The sequence below is a fragment of the Humulus lupulus genome, chromosome 2 (assembly GCF_963169125.1).
Source record: "Humulus lupulus chromosome 2, drHumLupu1.1, whole genome shotgun sequence".
Lineage (NCBI taxonomy): Eukaryota > Viridiplantae > Streptophyta > Magnoliopsida > Rosales > Cannabaceae > Humulus > Humulus lupulus.
The window spans coordinates 33,084,883-33,106,551 of NC_084794.1; the positions used below are offsets into that span (position 1 = coordinate 33,084,883).

The following is a 21,669-nucleotide window of genomic DNA, read 5'->3' on the forward strand; positions in this document are numbered from 1 at the left end:
AATTAATCTAAAGATTCCATAACTTTATTTTACTGCGAACTATTCAAGTTCATTTATCTCAAACACAATCATCTCGTACTAATACGTGTTTGAGATTACATTCATGAACTTAGGAATTTTCCTGATATTTACATAATATTATCATAGAATAATATAGTCTATAAAATATATGCATAACAAATTCAATTTATTTATTTATTTCATAAAAACAATGTCTACTACATATGCTTTCAGGGCACATCTCCAACAGAAATGTGTTATGATATGTATGTATGTAGGCTTGGGCATATGACCCATATGATTAACAAGACCCCAAATAGATTATGGGCATATGACCTACTTAGCTAGTAGGACCCCACTAATCTAATGGGCATATGACTTGTTTAGTCTATGGGACCCCAAGTAATAATGGCCATTATAGTATGTGTATGATATAAATGTAATGTTCTGTTATGTTATATTATGTTTTTTTATGTTTCCTATGAAATTTATGTAAATGAACTATGTGGTAGATTTTCCTTACTGGGCATTAGGCTCATTCCTTTTTGTTTATATGTGCAGGAAAATAGCTATAGTGGCGGGTAAGATTCGTGGATGCTTGGGAGAATGTGTATCGGTGAAGAATGGATTAAAGGAGTCGAGAGTTCGATTTCGAGGATGTAGTCTTTTATTTATGGTTTATGTGTAACTTTTCCGCACCTATTTATGTAATTTCTTTTCATTTCAATTAAGATATGTTTTCTTTTTAAAACAATAGGATCCCATATCCTGCTTTGAGTTATGTAAGTTTTAACATTGGTTTTTACAAGTTTTTAATAAAGTATGATCTTTTTCACTTGTAAGTTCTATTAAAGGTTAGGGTCTATGTATAGTTTTCGTTAATGATCCAAAGTCTAGAGTAGTTGGGTCATTACATACTTACATCTTGGGAACTCGGTAGTATAATTGAGTGGGAGTGTTAATCATAGATATGAACATCTATAGCTTCTGATGAAGAAGTGAAACGATGGTTTCCTTTTAGTTTGGTTCAAGGTGTTAAATGATAGAGATCTCATTTCAGTAATTAAATTAGTTTACTGAAATATCATTTACAAGGAACTAAGTGTTTTAAGGATACAATACAATGATGGGTAAAACGGTATTTTAGTCCTATCTCATTGTAGACAGTCTATAGAGGATTGAGTGACAATTATGGTTGTAACAATGGAGAATTAATAGCATATCTATTTTTGTTATAGAGCGTTCTATGAATTCAAGAGTGCAATTCCGAGTCTATAGTGGAGTCACGAGGAATTAAAAAGTTCGTACATTTATTTGTTAGATTTATGATAACTTATTGGAGCTTGATTTCATAGGCCCATGGTCCTCATTGTACCTTGGATAAAATCATCTAGATAGTCTCAATTAATTGATTTAATTATCAATTAGAATTATCAAAGTTGACCAGGTCAATTTTGGATAGTTTCACAGAGTTATGTAATTTTGAGAAGAAAAGAGAAATTATGGCAGATTTATTAATTAAGATAAATTGGTATCTAAATTAATAAATAAGTTTAAATCAAGGTTCAAATTATAAATAATTAATTTGATAAAGGATTTAAACAATTAAATCAATAGAAAATAATACATGCATTGATTTTAAGTCCAATGAGCTTATAATAAAATGGGAAATTTCATTGGCCTAAAGCCCATGATAATTTCGACCTAGGGATTTAAAATGAATATTATTTTATTTATTTTTTAATTAAATTAAATGATATAATTGAGTCTATAAAAGGAGTGCTTAGAGAGAAGTCAAATACATAAGTCAGAAGTCCGATTTTCTAATAGTTTTAGATTCTCTCTAAACACAAGTCATTTTCTAAGCCTCTTTGTTATTTTTTCTTCTTCTCTCTATATCTATCTCATGTGTTGAAAATTTTCCACACTAGTCTAGGTGATTCCAAGGATACATTGGAAGACTGTGAAGAAAATAGAAGATCGGTTCAGTTTCTTGATAATACTCTGCGACAGAAAAGATTCAAGACTTAGAAAAACTGAAGGAATGACTCTTTCATTCTGCTGCGTATATTGTAAGTATTCTTGTCTTTGTTTCCTATTCGAATTCAATTTTAGAAACATGTTCTAGGTTATCTCATATTAATTTGTTTAATATTGATATACATGAAAATAAACAAAGATAATGTATAAGTTTTCCCAACAACTGGCCTCAGAGCCTTTGGTAATCTTTATTTTCATGCATGAACATGTTTAAAATTGGATTATTTGATATGTTTGAATAATTGGATGGTTTTCATATTTTTATGAAGCATATTGATTTTATGTGATTTTTAGCAATTTTTAGGTTATTTTGTTGTGTTTTCTATGCTATTAATTTTTATATATGATTTATTTTGTGTAAAACATGTTAAAAATTAATTAGAAAATTGTTTTGACTTGAAAAATTGCTCAAAAAAACTTTTGAATTTTTTTTTTGCATTGTCTGCAATGCACGCGCGACTCGCGCGCGCTTGTCCGCGCCCACGCGCACCAGCCACGATGAACACGGGTACTGTTCATCCTAACAAAAATTCATTTTTTTTAATTTTTGTGGAAATAAATTATTTATAATCAAAGCCAAACATATCATTTTTTTTATTTAAAATTATTTTTTTTAAATAAGATATTTTTGTTAGTTGAGATTTAAATAATTAAATATTTTCTACAAAGATTCAAATTCAAATTTAAAAATAGACTAACAACTTAATTTTAAATCTTTTAATATATTAAAATACTAGAATTAAGATATCAGATATTTTCATTTAAATTCTTGATTTTTTTTATTAAATCTTTATTTGAAAATATAAATTTAACTTTATTCTATAGTTTTTAATATTTGAATATTGTTAGTTAGATATTTTTATGAATATTTGAATTTGTTTAACTATTTAGAGATATTTTTGGATTGTTATAATTATTTATATTTTATTTTATTTTTTAATGGTTAAAATATTAGCTAATAGTTGTAACAACACAAGATATTTTGGAAAATAGTTAAGATATTGATTTTAAAATTTAAAATTGGTTAAATTTTGAAAAATATCATTTTTTCAGCCAATTATTAAAATATTTTTTTTATAAATGGGATTTAAATTAACTTTGGTTAATTGTTGATAAATCCTATTTAAATTAAATTAATATTTTTTTTTCAAATTAACCTAAACCAAGTTGATTGTTAATAAATGAAATTTAAATTAACTATTGTTAATTGTTGATAAATTTCATTTAAATTGACTTATTTTTGTAAAAAATTAAATAATTCGAATTTTTTGATAAATTCTAGATAATTAATTGTGGTATTTTTGCAAATGAAATAAATTGTGGTATTTTTGCATAAATTCATAGAATTGCTCATATAGTAACATGATTAGACCCATCCAATTATAATATATATGTTTGCACTATATGTGGTATTTTTGCAATTGGGCTTAGATGCATATAGTGACCCATATGTTTGTTAGATATATGGTATTTTGCCAAATAAAATATTCATAAAATGATAGGCTTTATTTGGGCCCATTAGAAAATATAAAGTTTAAATTCATCTCTTGTGGGTGGTTCCACTTATGAAGGCCCATTTGCTTTTGCATGACTATAGTGGGCCTAATCAATTAATAAAACGAATGTTTAAATTCCTGTCTTTTGGACCTTGTATGGAAGATAGGGGGCCTTCGTAGTGGGAACGACATACTGGATCCAGCCCTCCTCCATACAAGCTCAATTGTTAAAGCCCATTTACCTGAGTTGGACTTAATTGTATAGGTTCATTATATTAGTTAAACCTAAATATTGATTAGCAACAAATTAATTCTAAATTAATTGAATTTGTTTTAATGTGACACTTTAGAATTAATAGGAAATTATAGGACTTTGGTTTTAAAAAATTTAATCTGTTTAATTTTTTTTGGGAAAACCATAGTCATTAATTTTCTAAAAATAAATAATAAAAATACTATTTTTAATTTTATAATGAGCTTATTTTAAGATTTTTATTCGATCTCCACCGTTGGTTTAACATAGTCAATAGCTTAATGGGGCCTCGAGGCACTTTGATTCGTCCTCCTACGGAAGGTGTTCGTTAGTTAATTTGACAATGTTAGATTTCGAAAGATAGATAATTATAGGTCAAATTTTACTAGATTCACCCCTACGGTGACTACTAGGACTAAATCTATGATTATTGAAACCGTGGGTCTAGCTCATAAAATAAGAGATTTTATTTTCTTATTTTGATCGAATAGTAGGTTGTTAATAGTTGTGTCCATTATTAAATGAGTTTACAACTCTATTTTACTAGTGATATTTTTTACTCTCGCCAACTGGGACAAGGATATCATAGATTAGTTAAAAACCTAAAGAAATAGAGATATGATTGTTTTTTGTATTTTTTTCTCATATCTTACATATTTTGGTATATGTTGTGCTATTTCTTAAAATTTGTGTGAATAGAAGTTTTATTGAGCAAATGTGATTGATTTATATTTTATTGATAATTTGTAGTTTTAAGCTAAGTAGTGTCTGTGTCTACTTTCATCCTTTCTCAACTTTCGATGGAGAAACTCACTAGAGAAAACTTCCTTAATTAGAAGCAGAATATCAACATAGAGTTTATTGGTGACAACTCTGAATTCGTCATGATTGCGGAATCCCCAGAACGAGCACCGTGTCCGCACGTTAGTGATGGCACCGTCAATGCTCGTGATGGTACTGTAAATGATGCACGTTCGTGATGGCACTGTAAATTCTCGGATGGCACCGTGTCTGCACATTCGTGCTCAACTCAACTATGGTCTGACATAGGTCATGAATGAGCTTTAGATTATTGAACCTGTCATGGGTGGACCTAGTAAAGGAAGTGAAAATAAGACTACTATGTTGTTGCTGATCTAGCTAAGGTTGGAGCTTATCTGGCTTCGTCTTCAAAAGCTGGAAACAAGAGGAAAGGTGGACAAATAAACAACCCCAAGCCTGTAGAGGCTGCAAAGACGAGTGCACAACCAAATGCACAAACGCCTAAGGGGAAGAACAAGAAAAACAAGAAAGGTAAAGATAAGTGCTTTCACTGCAAAGAGAATGGGCATTGGAAACGAGATTGCCCTAAGTTTCTAGCAGCGAAAAACAAAGGTAATGATTATAGTTCATTTATCTTGGAAACATGTGTTTTAGAGAATGATAACTCTATTTGTATTATTGATTCTGGATCTACTAACTATGTTTGCAACTCTTTACAGCTTATTGAATAGTGGGAGGAAGTGAACGAAGGCGAATTAAAGCTTAGAGTTGGGAATAGAGAGTTCGTTGCGGGCCAAGCTAGAGGAAGAGCTCGTCTGAAGTTTGGAAATAAATTTTTAATTTTAAAAGATATATTTTTTATTCCAGATTTTAGTAGAAATTTAATTTCAGTTTCCATGTTTCAATTAGAATGATTTGTTATGACTTTCACAAGTTTTAATATATTTATTTCTTTCAATGGATCACAATTGTGTATTGCATTTTTGGAAAACAGGCTTTATATTCTGCGACCTAACGAACCCCTCGCTCTTAATAATGATTTATTCAAAGTAGCTAAAACGAGGACCAATAAACGTCAAAAGACCGATAACAATAATATGACGTATTTATGGCACTTGAGACTAGGTCACATTGGCTATGATAGGATTCGAAGACTTACAAAGGACGAACCTTTGAGGGAACTCACCTTAGGAGAATTACCTATCTGTGAATCTTGTTTACAAGGAAAACTGACCAAGCGTCCATTCTCTGCAAAGGGTGATAGGGCCAAAGAACCACTTGGTCTTGTGCATTCAAATGTTTATGGACCTTTGAATGTACAAGCCAGGGGTGGTTTTGAGTATTACGTCGCTTTCATTGATGATTACTCAAGATACTCATATCTTTACCTAATGCATAGGAAATCAGAAACAATTTCAAAGTTTCAGGAATTCCTAGCAATGGCTCAGAACTAATTAGGTAAAATGTTAAAGATCTTGCGATCTGATAGGGGTGGAGAATATTTGGATATGAAATTCCAAGATCATTTAACTGAACTTGGGATTTTATCACAACTTACTGCCCCAGGTACTCCGCAACAAAATAGTGTAGCGGAACGCCGGAACAGAACTTTATTGGAAATGGTTAGATGCATGCTTAGTTACTCAACTCAACCAACTTCGTTCTCGGGACATGAAATTGAAACCGCGAACGACATTCTCAATGTCGTGCCGTCTAAATCAATCCCCAAAACACCTTTAGAACGTTGGAATGGTCGTGAACCTAGTTTACGCCATTATAGAATCTGGGGGTGTCCCACTCACGTCCTGAGGAAAAAGGAGTGAAAGCTAGAACTGCGAACTGAATTTTGCATGTTTGTTGGCTATCCTAAAGGTACTCGGGGTGGACTTTTCTATAGTCATTCAAAAAATAAAGTGTTTACTTCTACAAATGCTACTTTTCTGGAAAATGACTATGTCCAAAACTTTATACCTCGCAGCAAAGTAGTTTTAGAGGAGATGGTTAAAGAATTGACTCCAACCAATGTTCCATCGTCATCAACGCAAGTAGATGATGAAATTCCCACTCTTTACGTCCAATCGACACAAGTCGATTTAAATGAAGAAAGTACCACTGTTCCTGAGCAAACAGTCACGAAGCCTCGTCATAGTGGGAGGGTTTCTAGGAACCCAGATCGCTATGGTTTGGATGGTGAAACCAATATGGTTGTTGGTGACACTAGTGATGATGATTTGTTATCTTTCAAACAAGAAATGGCTAGCCCTAAAAAGGAACTATGGCTCGAAGCCATGAAACAGGAAATGGAGTCCATGTACTCAAATTCCGTCTGGGATCTTGTGGAAGCACCTAGTGATTTTAGGGCCATCGGGTGCAAGTGGATCTAGAAGAAGAAACGAGGGGTTGATGGAAATATCGACACTTATAAAGCTCGATTAGTGGCAAAGAGTTATACCCAAAGAGAAGGCGTGGACTATGAGGAAACTTCTAGTCCGGTAGCCATGCTCAAATTCATTCGCATCCTCCTATCCATAGCAGCCGCTCTTGACTATGAGATCTGGCAAATGGACGTCAAGATAGCTTTTCTTGATAAAAAGCTTGACGAAGTCATTTATATGGATCAACCATAAGGATTTAAGGTATATGGACAAGAAGGAAAAGTTTGCAAGTTGAATAAGTCCATCTACCGACTTAAGCAGCTTCTCTGTAACGCCCTGGCTACCCCAGAACAGTTACGGTGAACGGTGGACTGGAAATTTGACTCGTTACCCGAGTCCTTTGGTCAAAAACGTGCTCTAAGTGTAATTAACAGGTTAAGGTGTAAAACCAATAAAAAAGAAATGGAGATTTTATTACAAACTGCTCTGCAGAGCTAAACAGAACATTGACAAGTGGTTCTCAGTACAAAATGGTCATTACAGTTTTAAATTTACAATCCCGCCGACCTAAGCGGCAAAAATAGGGTAAACCCCCTAGTTCCTCTGAGAACACCATGACCGTGGCGGTCAAGCGGCCGCATATGTACACACCACCACATCAGCTCCCCACTCAAGGCTAGGTGAGCTTTTCTTTCCCTTTACCTGCACCACATAGCACACATGAGCCAAGGCCCAGCAAGAAAACATAACATTTCTCATAAACATTATCAAACGATTATCATCATAATCATACTGAACGTAAAGCTTTCAACAAGCAAATGAACATCACATGATTTTAGCGGGAGAGTGGCTGTTAAGTAAGCCACTAGCCTCCAAGCTCTGTTTTCCAGCGGGAGAGTGGCTGTTAAGTAAGCCAATAGCCTCCAAGCTCTGTTTGTTCATCGACCCTCAGGGTCGGACAGGCATTAATGCTCCTTGAGTCATTCAATGCTAAAAATCGATTTGATCTAATCTTCATTGGCTTGCGTGAACCACGCTAAGTCCATCCTTGACTAATAAGTCAGCGCTAAGTGACCAGTGTCCAGTATCACCGCTGAACTTGACTAGTAAGTCACAGCTTCTCAGCTGACGCTAACACCTTTGCCAATTCGGACTGACAAGTCAGTGCATCGTGACCAGTGCCCAGTACCACTGCCGAACCTGACTAATCAGTCACAGCCTCACAGTTGATACTAGCCCCTTTGCCAAACCTGACTAATTAGTCAGTGCTATGCTCAAATGAACAACATATGCTAAGCATTCCATGTTCAAACCATGTCCATATTACATAACCAACATGCCTCACAAATATCCATGCATGTCACACTTGGGGTGCAGTTTTCTTACCTCCGGTTCGAGCAAGAACAAACAAAAGAGTGACCCTGAGAACGATCGACCTTTTGGTCCTTTAGCAGTTACCTGGTCATAACCAAATTATGGGATTCCATCAATAAAATGAATAATAAAAGGTTCCAAACCAAAACCTAACCTCCGGGACCTCAAACATTACCCAAACGGGTAATAGGTTCAATCCCGAGGCCTTAGACTTGAATCCCCATGCTAAAAACTCCTCTTTGGCCAAAAATGCCTTAAGGGCCGCGGCCCTCCTTGGCCATGCCGCGGCCCGCCCCTCAGACAGAGGCGCCTAAACCCAGCAGCTCCCAAGGGCTGCGGCTCACCCCTGCCATGCCGCGGCACAGCACCCATTTCAGCCAAAACCCCTGTTTTTCCTCCCTTACGTTTACCCTTGAAACCAACCCTTCAAACCCCATTTAAACACCACCCAAACCTCTCTCAAACACCCATTCAAACCTCCAAACATCACCCATAACTATCCCTCATCATAACCCAAGTAAAACACCTCAAGAACTCCCCTTAATTCCAACTTTCCACACCTAAATCAAGAGCTGAAATCCATGAACGAAAACAGAGCAAAACTAGTAAAACAATGGATAAAACTCACCTCAAACCTGGAATTGAACCCTCTCCAATGGCTGAACCAAGTCTATAGCTTAAGCCCCCTTGATCTCCTAGCTTAGTTCCACCCCTTGAGCTCAAAATCTCCAAAGGAGAAGCAAAGAAAATGAAGAAAAGGGAAGGTACGGGAAGGATGAAGCAAAATCTGTTTTGGGTTCTGTTTTACAGCCTTCCATACATCATATATATCCATATACCAAATGACCATTATACCCCTAGGCATAATAAAGCTTCTAAAACCACTCAAGGGCAATTTTGACATTTTCCACCTACACCGTTAATCATAATTAACGCTTCCCAATTCCCGCTAATCTCAATATTCTCAAACACCAATATTTCACATCCCGTTACCCTTTAATGCCCGGTAACACTCTAATCATTTAAAACACCCCGAGACTCACCCCGAGCCCCGAGCTTAAGCCCGTTATGACCAAACCGACATTAAACATTCCTTGATCGTCTCATGCCAAATGGCTCGAACAAACCCACATCATAATGTGGTCTCAGGATATATCACCAACATGTGAACAAATAATTAATTTACCCTCAACGGGCCAAATTACCATCACACCCCTGTAATAAGAAATATGGACTCACATGCATGCATTTTACAACATATCATAATATAATCAGCATATACATGCATTTAATCAATTAATAGCATAATTAAACAAGTATGCCCCCCCCCCCCCCCGGCCTACTGTTCACGCCATTAACTACATCAGAGAATTCGGGGCATTACATTCTCGTTCCTGGAATCTTAGGTTTGATGAAATAATCAAAACCTATGGCTTTGAACAAAATATTGATGAGCCCTGTGTTTACCAACTGAAGGCAAATCAAATAGTGGTATTCCTAGTTCTTTGTGTAGATGATATCTTACTCATTGGAAATAATGTTAAGAAATTATCAGATGTGAAGAATTGGCTGAGCACTCAATTCCAGATGAAGGATTTGGGTGAAGCAAGTTATGTTCTAGGTATCCAGATCATTAGGGATATAAAGAACAGCCTCTTAGCTCTATCTCAAGCAGCTTACATAGATAAAGTGCTTAAACGTTTCTCAATGACAAATTCCAAGAAAGGGCGTCTACCATCCCGCCATGGAATTCATCTTTCAAAGAAGTAGTCTCCCCAAACTCCTGAAGAGGAAGATGCAATGAGAAAAGTTCCTTACGCATCTGTAGTTGGAAGTCTGATGTATGCCATGTTGTGTACTAGACCAGATATCTGCTATGTAGTGGGAGTAGTGAGCAGGTATCAGTCAAACCCAGGACCGGAACATTGGATAGCAGTTTGATAACTCTACAAAATAGAGTTATTTTACCACTTTTTATGTGCTAATTGTTGCTTAATTCTTGAGTTTTTAATTGATTTATTAAGTTTTTAAGTAATTTTGAATTTATTAGTCTTATCATGATTTTATATGTTTTTGTGTGTTTTTATAGTTATTTTATTGTAGTTTAATTATTTGAATTATTGTTGTTTAGTTTGAGGTAAAAAAATTGTTGTATTATTGAATTTAAATGTAAAATATAAATTAAGTTATAATTAATATTTTCAAAGAATTAACTTGATTTATTTTATAGTTGAAAATATTTTATTATGATTTATTTTATATTTATTTTGTAGGAAATTGGTTTATTGTTGGTGCTTAAAAATTAATGAGAGCAAAGAAGAGAAAGATGTATTTTTGAAGGAAATAGCATGAAAATTGGCATTTGTCCTCCTGCCTCAGCCCAGGCCCAGCCATTCGGCCCATCAGCAGCCTCCAGGTTGTACACTCCTGAAGCCTTCAACTCTCCACCAACTTCTGAGTGACCTGCCCTTTCAGTTCTGCCCATCACCCAAGCCAAATGACCCTGCCTCCAACCGAACCATCACCAAAGCAGCCAACGCCTGGCTATCTCCAACTGCCGCCACCTGTCCCAGCTGGTTTCTCTCCATTCAGCAGCATCAAGTTTTCCCTCATCAACAAGAATGCTACTTTCAAGCAGCCCAGGCCCTTCGGCCAAGCCCGCCTGGCCCATTGCCTCAGCTACCTCTCACCCCAGCCTGCTCCACCAGTGCGCCCAAGACTGCCAGCAGCCTCCAACAGTCACCACCCCACGCATGCCTCAAATTCTTGAGCCCAACAATGTCTCTTTGTCCTTGTGTCTAAAAATGCCATATTTTTACCCTACTTTCTACACATTTTTACCCAAACTCATCATCACTCCTACAAATTTACCCCTATATGTCATATTATTCATTATTTCAAATTTAATTTAATCAATTTAAATTGATTATTTTAAACACTTTTTTTTGGCTATAAATAAAAGAGTTTGTGTCCATTTTAGGAGAGGTTACCATACCAAAAATTCTACACATTTCAAAACATCTCTATTATCTTCATCTTCTTCTTCTTTTTGGTTTCTTTCTATGTATTTTTAGAGGAGAAATTCGGGGGTTCATCCTCCAAATTTTCCTATTTATGTTGTAATTTTTAGTTTGTATTTGCTATTCTAGTTATGAGTTTCTAATCTTTTTAAGATTATTAAGGTGATAATGAAACAATATGTAACTAGATAATATTTATTTTGTATGTTGATTTCCCATTTTGTGCAACACAGTTTATGGATTTTTCTTGTTCAAATGTCTTCTTTCATCTTAAATATCATGTATTTTGGATTGTTAGCACATATTTACACTTTGTTCTTCATTAGTGCAAAAACATAATATTATTTGTATAAGATGTGTCATTAAATTGTACACATCCATGCTTAGAACAAAAATATTATGTTTTGCCTTATAAATAATGTTCATTGATTTATTTTTTATTTCATTAGATTGATTCACACTAAATACTTTGAAATTATAATTTTGAAAAGTGAAGAAAAATCCTATCTTTTTAGAAGTAATTTGTGCTTAAAATTATACATCTATTTGGAAAATGATAGTTTGATTTATTTTAACTATCACTAAAACTTGGGAATCAATATACTAATAAATATTATTAAACTTACATTTTGTGGATTCTAGTATCTTAATAATCTTTTCTTTTAACACTTATTTTCAAATCTTTATTGCTTTATTTTTATTCTCTTAAATAGCTTTATTTTTCAATCTTTTATTTTATGTTCATAATATTAAAACTCATCAATCTTTGGAGCTTGGTTAGAATTTATTACTTTTGATTTAAAATAGTTTTCTTTTTTGATTTTAGATAACTCCTTTGGGTTCGACCTCGTGCTTACACGAACACTATTCTATAAATACGATTCGTGCGCTTGCGAGTTATAAATATTTAAGACATACCCGTTTTGGGTCCATCACAGTTAAGCATATTCTGAAGTATTTGAGACAGACTAGGGATTATATGTTAGTCTACAAGGGTGGTGTTCTGAACCCTGTAGGCTACACCGATTCATATTTTCAGACTGGTATCGATGCAGGAAGTCTACTTCTGGAATGGTGTTTACTCTTGGGGGTGGAGCTGTGATTTGGAGAAGCGTAAAGCAATCTGCAATCTCGGATTCCACCACGGAGGCTGAGTACATAGCAGCGTTAGAAGCAGCTAAGGAAATAGTCTGGCTAAAGAAGTTCTATTCAGATCTTGGTGTTATTCCAGAAATGGATAAACCGCTTATGTTGTTTTGTGACAATACAGGAGCGATAGCCAACTCGAAAGAACCTCGAAGTCACAAGAGGAGTAAGCATATAGAAAGGAAGTATCATATTATTCGAGAATATGTGGCCAAGGGAGATGTGAAGGTTATGAAGATTGCAAATGAAGACAATCTTGCAGATCCATTTACAAAGACACTACTAGAAGCTACATTTGATAAGCATATCAAGGAGATGGGATTAGTAGAATTCAGGCATTAGTTTCAATTAGTGCAAGTGGGAGTTTGTTGGGGTTTTATGCCCTAATTAAAACTCAAATTCTTTGTAATCTCATTTTATTATCAATAAAAAGAATAGAACTCATTTTTTGATTTGGTCAATCACTTTACTCACATATTTTATTTTCATGATTATTTGTTAAATATAAACTTTTATTAAATCCCGAGCATATAGCTAATCTTATTTATAGTGACGTAATCACAGTGGAATATAAATATGATTATATGTTCAAAATAAATTAGTCCTAAGATTAGTCAGTGCACCGGATTTACACTAACTTGCCAATCTACGATATGATCTACTTACACATTACAGTATTATGTTCTTTCCAGAACATCAGAACATTAGCAAAGTAGATAAGATCGGATGTATTTGTTACATCAGGTAGGATCGATATTGACAGTTGATAAGATAAGTAAACATACCGTTATTATCTATGCTAGTCATATCATATAGTTGACCATATGTCAATTCAATCTCAATTCTTAATGGTTAGTATTATAACTGATTGTATTATTTAAGTTATTTGACTTGTTCGTTACCAGCTTACCCTACGGACTAGCCCATACTTACATCTTGGGAACTCGGTAGTATAATTGAATGGGAGTATTAATCATAGATATGAACATCTATAGCTTCTGATGAAGAAGTGAAACGATGGTTTCCTTTTAGTTTGGTTCAAGGTGTTAAATGATAGAGATCTCATTTCAGTAATTAAATTAGTTTACTGAAATATCATTTACAAGGAGCTAAGTGTTTTAAGGATACAATACAATGATGGGTAAAACAGTATTTTAGTCCTATCTCATTGTAGACCGTCTATAGAGGATTGCGTGACAATTATGGTTGTAACAATGGATAATTAATAGCGTATATATATTTGTTATAGAGCATTCTATGAATTCAAGAGTGCAATTCTGAGTGTATAGTGGAGTCACGAGGAATTAATAAGTTAGTAAATTTATTTGTTAGATTTATGATAACTTATTGGAGCTTGATTTCATAGGTCCATGGTCCTCATTGTACCTTGGATAAAATCATCTAGATAGTCTCAATTAATTGATTTAATGATCAATTAGAATTATCAAAGTTGACCAGGTCAATTTTGGATAGTTTCACAGAGTTATGTAATTTTGAGAAGAAAAGAGAATTATAGCAGATTTATTAATTAAGATAAATTGGTATCTAAATTAATAAATAAGTTTAAATCAAGGTTCAAATTATAAATAATTAATTTGATAAAGGATTTAAATAATTAAATCAATTGAAAATAATACATGCCTTGATTTTAAGTCCAATGGGCTTATAATTAAATGAGAAATTTCACGGGCCTAAAACCCATGATAATTTCGACATAGGGATTTAAAATGGCTATTATTTTATTGATTTTTTAATTAAATTAAATGACCTAATTGAGTCTATAAAAGGAGTGCTTAGAGAGAAGTCAAATACATAAGTCACAAGTCAGATTTTCTAATAGTTTTAGATTCTCTCTCAACACAAGTCATTTTATAAGCCTCTTTGTTATTTTTTCTTCTTCTCTCCATATCTATCTCATGTGTTGAAAATTTCCCACACTAGTCTAGGTGATTCTAAGGATACATTGGAAGACTATGAAGAAAATAGAAGATCGGTTCAGTTTCTTTATAATACTTTGCGACAGAAAAGATTCAAGAGTTAGAGAAACTGAAGGAATGACTCTTTCATTCCGCTGTGTATACTGTAAGTATTCTTGTCTTTTTTTTTTATCTTTGAATTCAATTTTAGAAACATGTATTAATTTGTTTGATATTGATATTGATATACATGAAAATAAATAAATATCATGTATAAGTTTTCTCAACACATGGTCCTCGCATTACCTTTGAGTAAATCATCTAGAATGTCTCAATTAATTGATTTAATTATCAATTAGAATTTTTAAAGTTGGCTAGGTCAATTTTGGAAAATCTTACAAAGATATGAGATTTAGAGAATAAAAGAGAATATTTGGGTAAATTTATTAATATTGATAAATTGGTGTCAATATTAATAAATAATATTAAATCAAGTTTCAAATTATAATGAGTTAATTTGAATAATGATTTAATTAATTAATTAAAACTAAATAAATAAAAGGTTTTGAATTTTGGCCCAATTAGGATTTAAATTAAAAAAAAAAAAAGATTGGGCCCAAGTCCATTTGTGGGAACTCAATGCTTTTATTTTTTTGTTTATTAATTTTAATAAATTTCAATTTAAATAAAGTCCATTAAGTTGCCTATATAAGGAATATGATATCTAAGGTTTTCAAATGTTAGTCTCAATTGATTCATTGGGTAAGTGAAAACATAGACAATCTAATCCTTTCTTGTCAATTTTCTCTCTTCTTCTTTTCTAGATCTCTAACTCATGTATTAAGAACCAGCACACACTAGTTCTAGGTTGATCAAATGCTTGGTGAGGAAGATTGTGTTGCTAATCTAGTTCAGTCTCTTGATAATACTCAGCTACAGAAATGAATCAAGGGTTAGAGAGATTGAAGAAATGAGTTATTTTATCTATTTCTGCTGCGTATTCGTAAGTTTCTACATCTTTGTGTTTATGTTAATTTATGAATCTGATGTTCATATGTATGTCATGTTATTCTATGTTTCTATTATGTTTTTGGAAAAATAATAGGAACCATACATCTAGATTTAAATTCCAAGATCCTACGTGATCTACTTGGGTTTGCAAGTTCTTTCTCAATCTTTTTTAAGTCTCTGTCAATCAATATTTTGTGTAGATTCTATTTGTTTTTGGTGGTGTTATCTCACTCTCCCCAAACATAAGCGTATGAAGAAAGCGTACAGATAAGACATCCATCTAACTCTGGAGTGAGCAGCTCAAGTCGAACTTAACATCTTACGACAACCACATAGTCTCCAGAACGCCTCTTGCGCCAACAACTTAGTTCGAGATGCGTGATGGTCAGGTCACCTTCTAGAAACTCTGAACGTGACATATGTTAGTTTAGGTTAGCTCTTCGACATCCAGTTCGATGGAAGTGTTCAACTCGCGGAAGCCTGGTCATAAAGTACAGTGAATGATCCCAAAAGACTCTGAGATTCCATATAAACTCATTAATGCTCATATATTATTTTGTATTCATTACTCGATTTTGGGGTTATAGAATCAATAGGCATTAATGTATTTATGTAAATGAGATGTTACCCAAAAATATATGTTACCATCTTTATGCACGGTTACGCAAAACTGTCCATGCAGAATTCTCTATAAATACATGAGATAATAGACAGAAAGGGAGAGAATATTTGATATACTGAAACTCTTGTGAAATTATGACAAACAATTTCACGTTGAGAAACAAGCATATTAGTAAGAGTGACTCGTGGACTAGGTGAATTTTAACTACTGAACCACGTAAAAAGTGTGAGTGATCTTAATACTTTTTTTATTTATCCAATTACGGTTTAGTAAAAGCGTAATATCTCTATTTTTCGGATTTTTTAATCCATTGTTGCTTAAAACCGCATCAACACATGTATAATTACATCTCGTCATAAACCTTAAATCACTCTAACAAAAAAAATGAACACACCGATTATACATTCTTACAAAAACAATTTATTCAAGCCATTATCATAATTTAATAGTTGATATTTTTTATAAATGTTAGGTATTTTAAGAAGTTTCTTATAAGTGGTAGGTAATTTATGGGACAAGTCTTTTTTTGTTTGTCAGATAGGATAAGTCATATTTGATTTTAATGCGTGAAATTAGTTATAGTTAATTAACATTATTTTAATTAATTTGGTTATATTATGTTTTTATCACAAATTTGTGACAATATTACTATATTAGTGGCAAGTTTGTGACAGCTACAAAATCGAAGAACTTGACATCTTCATATAATTGAAGTTGGACTTTTGGATTTAAAGTGACGAGAATAGATGATTATGATTATTAAATAGATTATTTAATAATTTTAATTAGTTGCTTAGAAGTCATAATACATCAAGGCTAATTGGCAAAATTGATAGATTTTGTCACCATTTGTAAATGAAAGGTAAAAGTGCTACAGAAAAATAAAAATAAAATAAATGATGTGATCATGAAAGATTACTATCCAAATCAAATTGGGAGATATTTTTTTGCGCACATATAAAAAATCTAACATTAGAATAGGTTAGGTGATAGATAATTTTGGAATTTTATTTGACACGGTTTTGTTTTTGTTGAATAAAAGGTCCCACCCGGAAACGAGAAATATAAGAAAAAACAAGAGTTAGTAAAATGCATTTCAAACAATGTTGGGTGGTTGGCTCTCATTTATTATAAAATGTCTTGGAGTAACTGTAGGTTTCCGTGAATTCTCAATTACCTAAAAGAAACTTCCATTACCATTAAATCCCACCTCATTTTAAATATATACATCAAAATGGGAGTAGTACTATTTAGTACACTGACCAACTACATCAACCAAAATACAATTACAATAAAAAATGCTGGAAAGTGAGTGATTTTTTTTTCTTCTAATTGATCGGTAATCTGTAAAAACTAACTACTCTACAATTTTTATAGATTATCAACCAATTGAAGAGTGTTCTGCTAGTAGTAAAAATAAAAATTATGCAATTTCCAACTCATTAGATCCAAAACGACACACGACCAATCCAATTATTTCACAAAACGGCAGACAATGCCACTTGATAGTGAGGAATAGGAGTGTGCAGCTTAGCGTAGTGTTGAGTAGCTAGTGTGAATGTGTGTTTAGTGTCAGCACGTGACCTCCTAATATATTGGGCATGAAATTCCACCACGCATATATATTTTATTAGAATCACGTGCGTGTAGGATTTTCGATTCAGTTTTGGCATTTTGCTTCCTGTTTTCAACAAAAACAGCCGTCACTCCCATCACCAATATCTCAAATTTCATCACCAAATTTCACGTGCTCCCTATTATTTTCATCTTCTTTTGATTCTGTTGTTATCCTATGCAAACCATACCATGTTAAGCCTTATTGAAGCACCATCCTAAGATTTTTGGGCTACGTGTACGTATCTTATTGGTTTGTCACAGAGCCAAATGGATGATGTTCCCCGAGTACACATACCAAAACAATAATAGTGAACTCAGACTCATAGTAAGAAATTCTTATCGAAAGCCATTCTGAAAAAGAAAGTAATAATTAGCTTAGGAGAGCTCAAATGTGTCACAGACTAAGAGAGAGTGAGTATTAAAGGTATCATCATGATGGTAGACATGTTAACGTCAACAATGCGTGTACTCTACTCTACCACCTATACTCTCTACATCTATGCACCTCTTCCATTTTTCATTAATTTTTTGTATTTTAATACACTGGATCACATCTAATTCAACTTTTTTCCTTTATTAAATAAAGTCAATAAATACGTCATCAATTATTGTAAATTATAATTCTATCATTCCTATCCAAATGAACCCACAAGAAAGGTTGTATATATATGGTCTATTTTATGACTCACATGCAAAATGTTATAGTTATGGGATACAAAGTAAAGTAGACATTTAGTCACATTCGAATTAAAAAATAAAAGACACTGCAGCTCACCCTCCTTAAAGGGGATCCAAACTAAAAAGAAGAACAAAATAAAATAGACAAAGTAATTAAATCACTATAATTAATATTTAACTTAAACTATAAAGATTTTAACCCTTAACCTCTTCATCTATCATTTATCATGTATTCGTGTTTGGTCATTATTATTGTTGAATGTTAATAAGATGTCGGCTAGATGCCAATTAGCGCTTATTTGTGTAAATCACAACCTCATTTCACAGTAAAATGATACTGAAGTTAAAGTGACATCTCAATTGAGTAGACAGAAAATGAATAAGGAAAAAAAAAGTGTAGATGAAATTTTGAAGTTTGTAGCATCAAATTTTGCCTTTTAAAACATTAGTTAAGTTATTTTTTTTCCGGAGAGAACTAACAATTTATTTATCATGTGGTGAGAACAATTCTAGATACATATAAGGACATATAATGTTACACTTTTAAAAGTTTGGTTATACAATCTGTTTGATTTCTTTGTTGATAATCCCTAAAAAAATGGTGGTCCATTATATATGTTGTATGGATTGGTTTGCTTTTATTTTACATGCAAGTCAAATTTGGCAGTAGATATTGGATGAACTACTCTAGTTAAAAATATATACCTATAAGATGAAGGTGTGACCCCACTTAATATTATAGAGCACTAGTAGTGTATGCACTATGTATATATAATTATTACATAGGCCCTGAAAATGTGATGAAATATGGTAATCATTTTAAGGCTTGTTTCATCATGATTCATGATTAATGATATATCCATCTATAATCATATCCACTGCAACTCAACTTACACAAGAAATCAATGCAATTTGGCTATACACTTATCAAAGTGTGTGGTTCAGTCACACCAAATTGACAGTCTGTAATGAAACCTGCTTTAAATGTTATCCCAAAAAGCCAAAAGAAAATGAAAGGAAAAAAGAAGTTTGGATGAAGGAGATTTAAACCAGCCGAGGCCAGGCTCCAGCTGTGCCAATTATATCCAACGGCTCACTGTACTGAAAATAGCCCCACAAAATAACCTCTCTCACGTGGGATCTTTATGTATTATTTTCCTCTCTCTTTAATTTTCAAAATTATAGCAGTGAAATGTTTCTCTTTAATTGTACTCTTGTTTTAAAAAAAAATATAATAAATATAAAAGGGCTTTCTAGGGGTGTGTGGAACACTTCTTCTTTACTCTCAACTTGTGGTACAAGTAATTCGTGCAAAACACCGTACATATTACTGATATTTTTAAACCTTTACCAGCTAAAAGACATCTTTTCCAGATATTTATGCATTATTTTCTTACGAGAGATATTTTTGCATTTGATAAATTATTACTCTAATATCTATGGTCTCTATGATATTATTTTCTCTTCAACTTATAGTACACCCAAATCTATTAAACAAGTTTTCTCTAAAACAAAATGTTATCCAAATTATATCCCCTAAAAGCTCTTGCAACTCCGGTGAATCGTTTCATTAAACAAAACATATTTGAAAGATATTAGAGTTACACTGAGACTGAGTTTGTGAGTGTCTTAACTGCTTAGCTTCTTAATTAGTTACAAATTAATTGTTAAGTACTTTTTGTTATGCACTATGTTGCATCTTCATTTCACTGTTTACATATATGACATTAGACCTATTTTTGTAACACACTAAATACTAGTTCAAAAAAAGCAAAGTCTTACTTTTTCTCTGTATTTCTCTGTTTCATTTTCACCCAGTGCTTGTGCACTAATAAAAGAAAGAAGTGGAACTATAAAACATATTTAATATTTAAAAAAAAAAGTAGAACGAACTATTCTGTAAATGAGATCTGAGATTTGTAAAATATATTTGATTGATAAAAAGAAATCTGTTAGTTAGAATTAGTTACGACGAGTTTATTTATTTATTGGTTGCCGAATCTTGCTGATATAGATTAATTTAAAAGAGTTTGATTGTATTTTATGACACTTTATTTTCTCTGGTCACGTATTTAATCAGTTCATGTTTTTATACAATTATTACTAACTTAATCATCTAATAAATTTCTGTACGTGCTTGGAAATTTACACATTCTTATATTTTGTTATTGTTTATGCAAGGAATTTTTTTTATTAGATTTTTAGACATAATATTAACTAGCCTGAAGAAGTTTTTTAATTGACTTGAAAAAATAGTGAAGTGTTATTTATTTAGTTATGCATTAATTTTAGATCTATACACATGCGGGTTCACTATAGGTATTTTTCAAAACAAATATACTAAAAACAAATTCTTCAGATAACCTCAAATTGGATGATCATCTTGTTTACTAATAATAAAATGTTTAGCTAATTTTTTTTTGCCATTTTCTTCTTTACTTACTATGAGATTGGAGGATTATGTAAAGAAATAAACTTTATTAATTTTGAGATGAAAATCCTATTGTTCAAAGTTTAGAAAATGTGAATTATTTTCACACATTCTGAGATGAATCATGCAAGCAAAAATATCTACCCAAAAGTTAATTAATAAATAAACAAAAGAAAAGTAACATTTTCATAATTTGGTGTGTGGACCATAACTTTATGGGTTGCCAAATCTGTCACATACCAATTTTGCAGACCCACTCACCAACTTCTCAACATCCTCGCAGTCTGCAAAATTTTCCATTGGTCTAGCAAGAGAATTGAAAAACCATATTCTATATTATAAATCTTCTCAATTATTTCCCACATCCCAATATATCATATTCTTTAGTAAATAGAAATTTTAAATTAATTTTTATTAAATGTTAATCTCAAGAAACAATTTAAAAAATATTCTGTTTTTTTTTGGCTTTAACAATAACAATAATAAATGTAAAAAATGTGTGGCTTTGTACAGTGCGATCCAACTATCCAGCTGGCACTTCCTCTCTCTCACTCCCCCAAAGTAAAAAACAAATGACAAAGAAGATAAAGCGATACGACACCGTTCCTGGCCCACCTACATCGCACTGCAACTGTTTCACCACTCGCCACAAAACGCTCGTCGTTTCCGCATGGCGAGTACACAACGTATCTCTACTCGCGAATGGATTGGTCGGATTATTCCAAAGCCATGCAGCAGAAGCTTTGCGAGGAAAAGAGGGAGCCCCTTTTAACTCGTATCGCCAGTGACAACTGGACAGCCTGGCCAACCAGCTGTTAATCGCAACGTGGAGCGTTATCATTGGTTGGAATCTGCACTCATTGTGCTGGGCTAAGTGCCGTACACTGTGACCACTCGCACAGTGCCCAGCTTTTGTCCAGCTAAGTGG

The 21,669-nt window shown here is 33.0% G+C and overlaps 1 protein-coding gene across 1 annotated transcript in view; it reads right to left on the reverse strand.

The window, feature by feature from the left end:
• LOC133814118 (uncharacterized) overlaps positions 1–21,582 on the reverse strand; it is a 66,425-nt gene extending 44,843 nt beyond the window's left edge. The window contains exon 1 of the mRNA XM_062247116.1: positions 21,357–21,582. Within this exon, the coding sequence (XP_062103100.1) occupies positions 21,357–21,582 (226 nt within the window). The remainder of the gene's footprint in view (positions 1–21,356) is intronic.
• Positions 21,583–21,669: the final 87 nt, after the last annotated feature.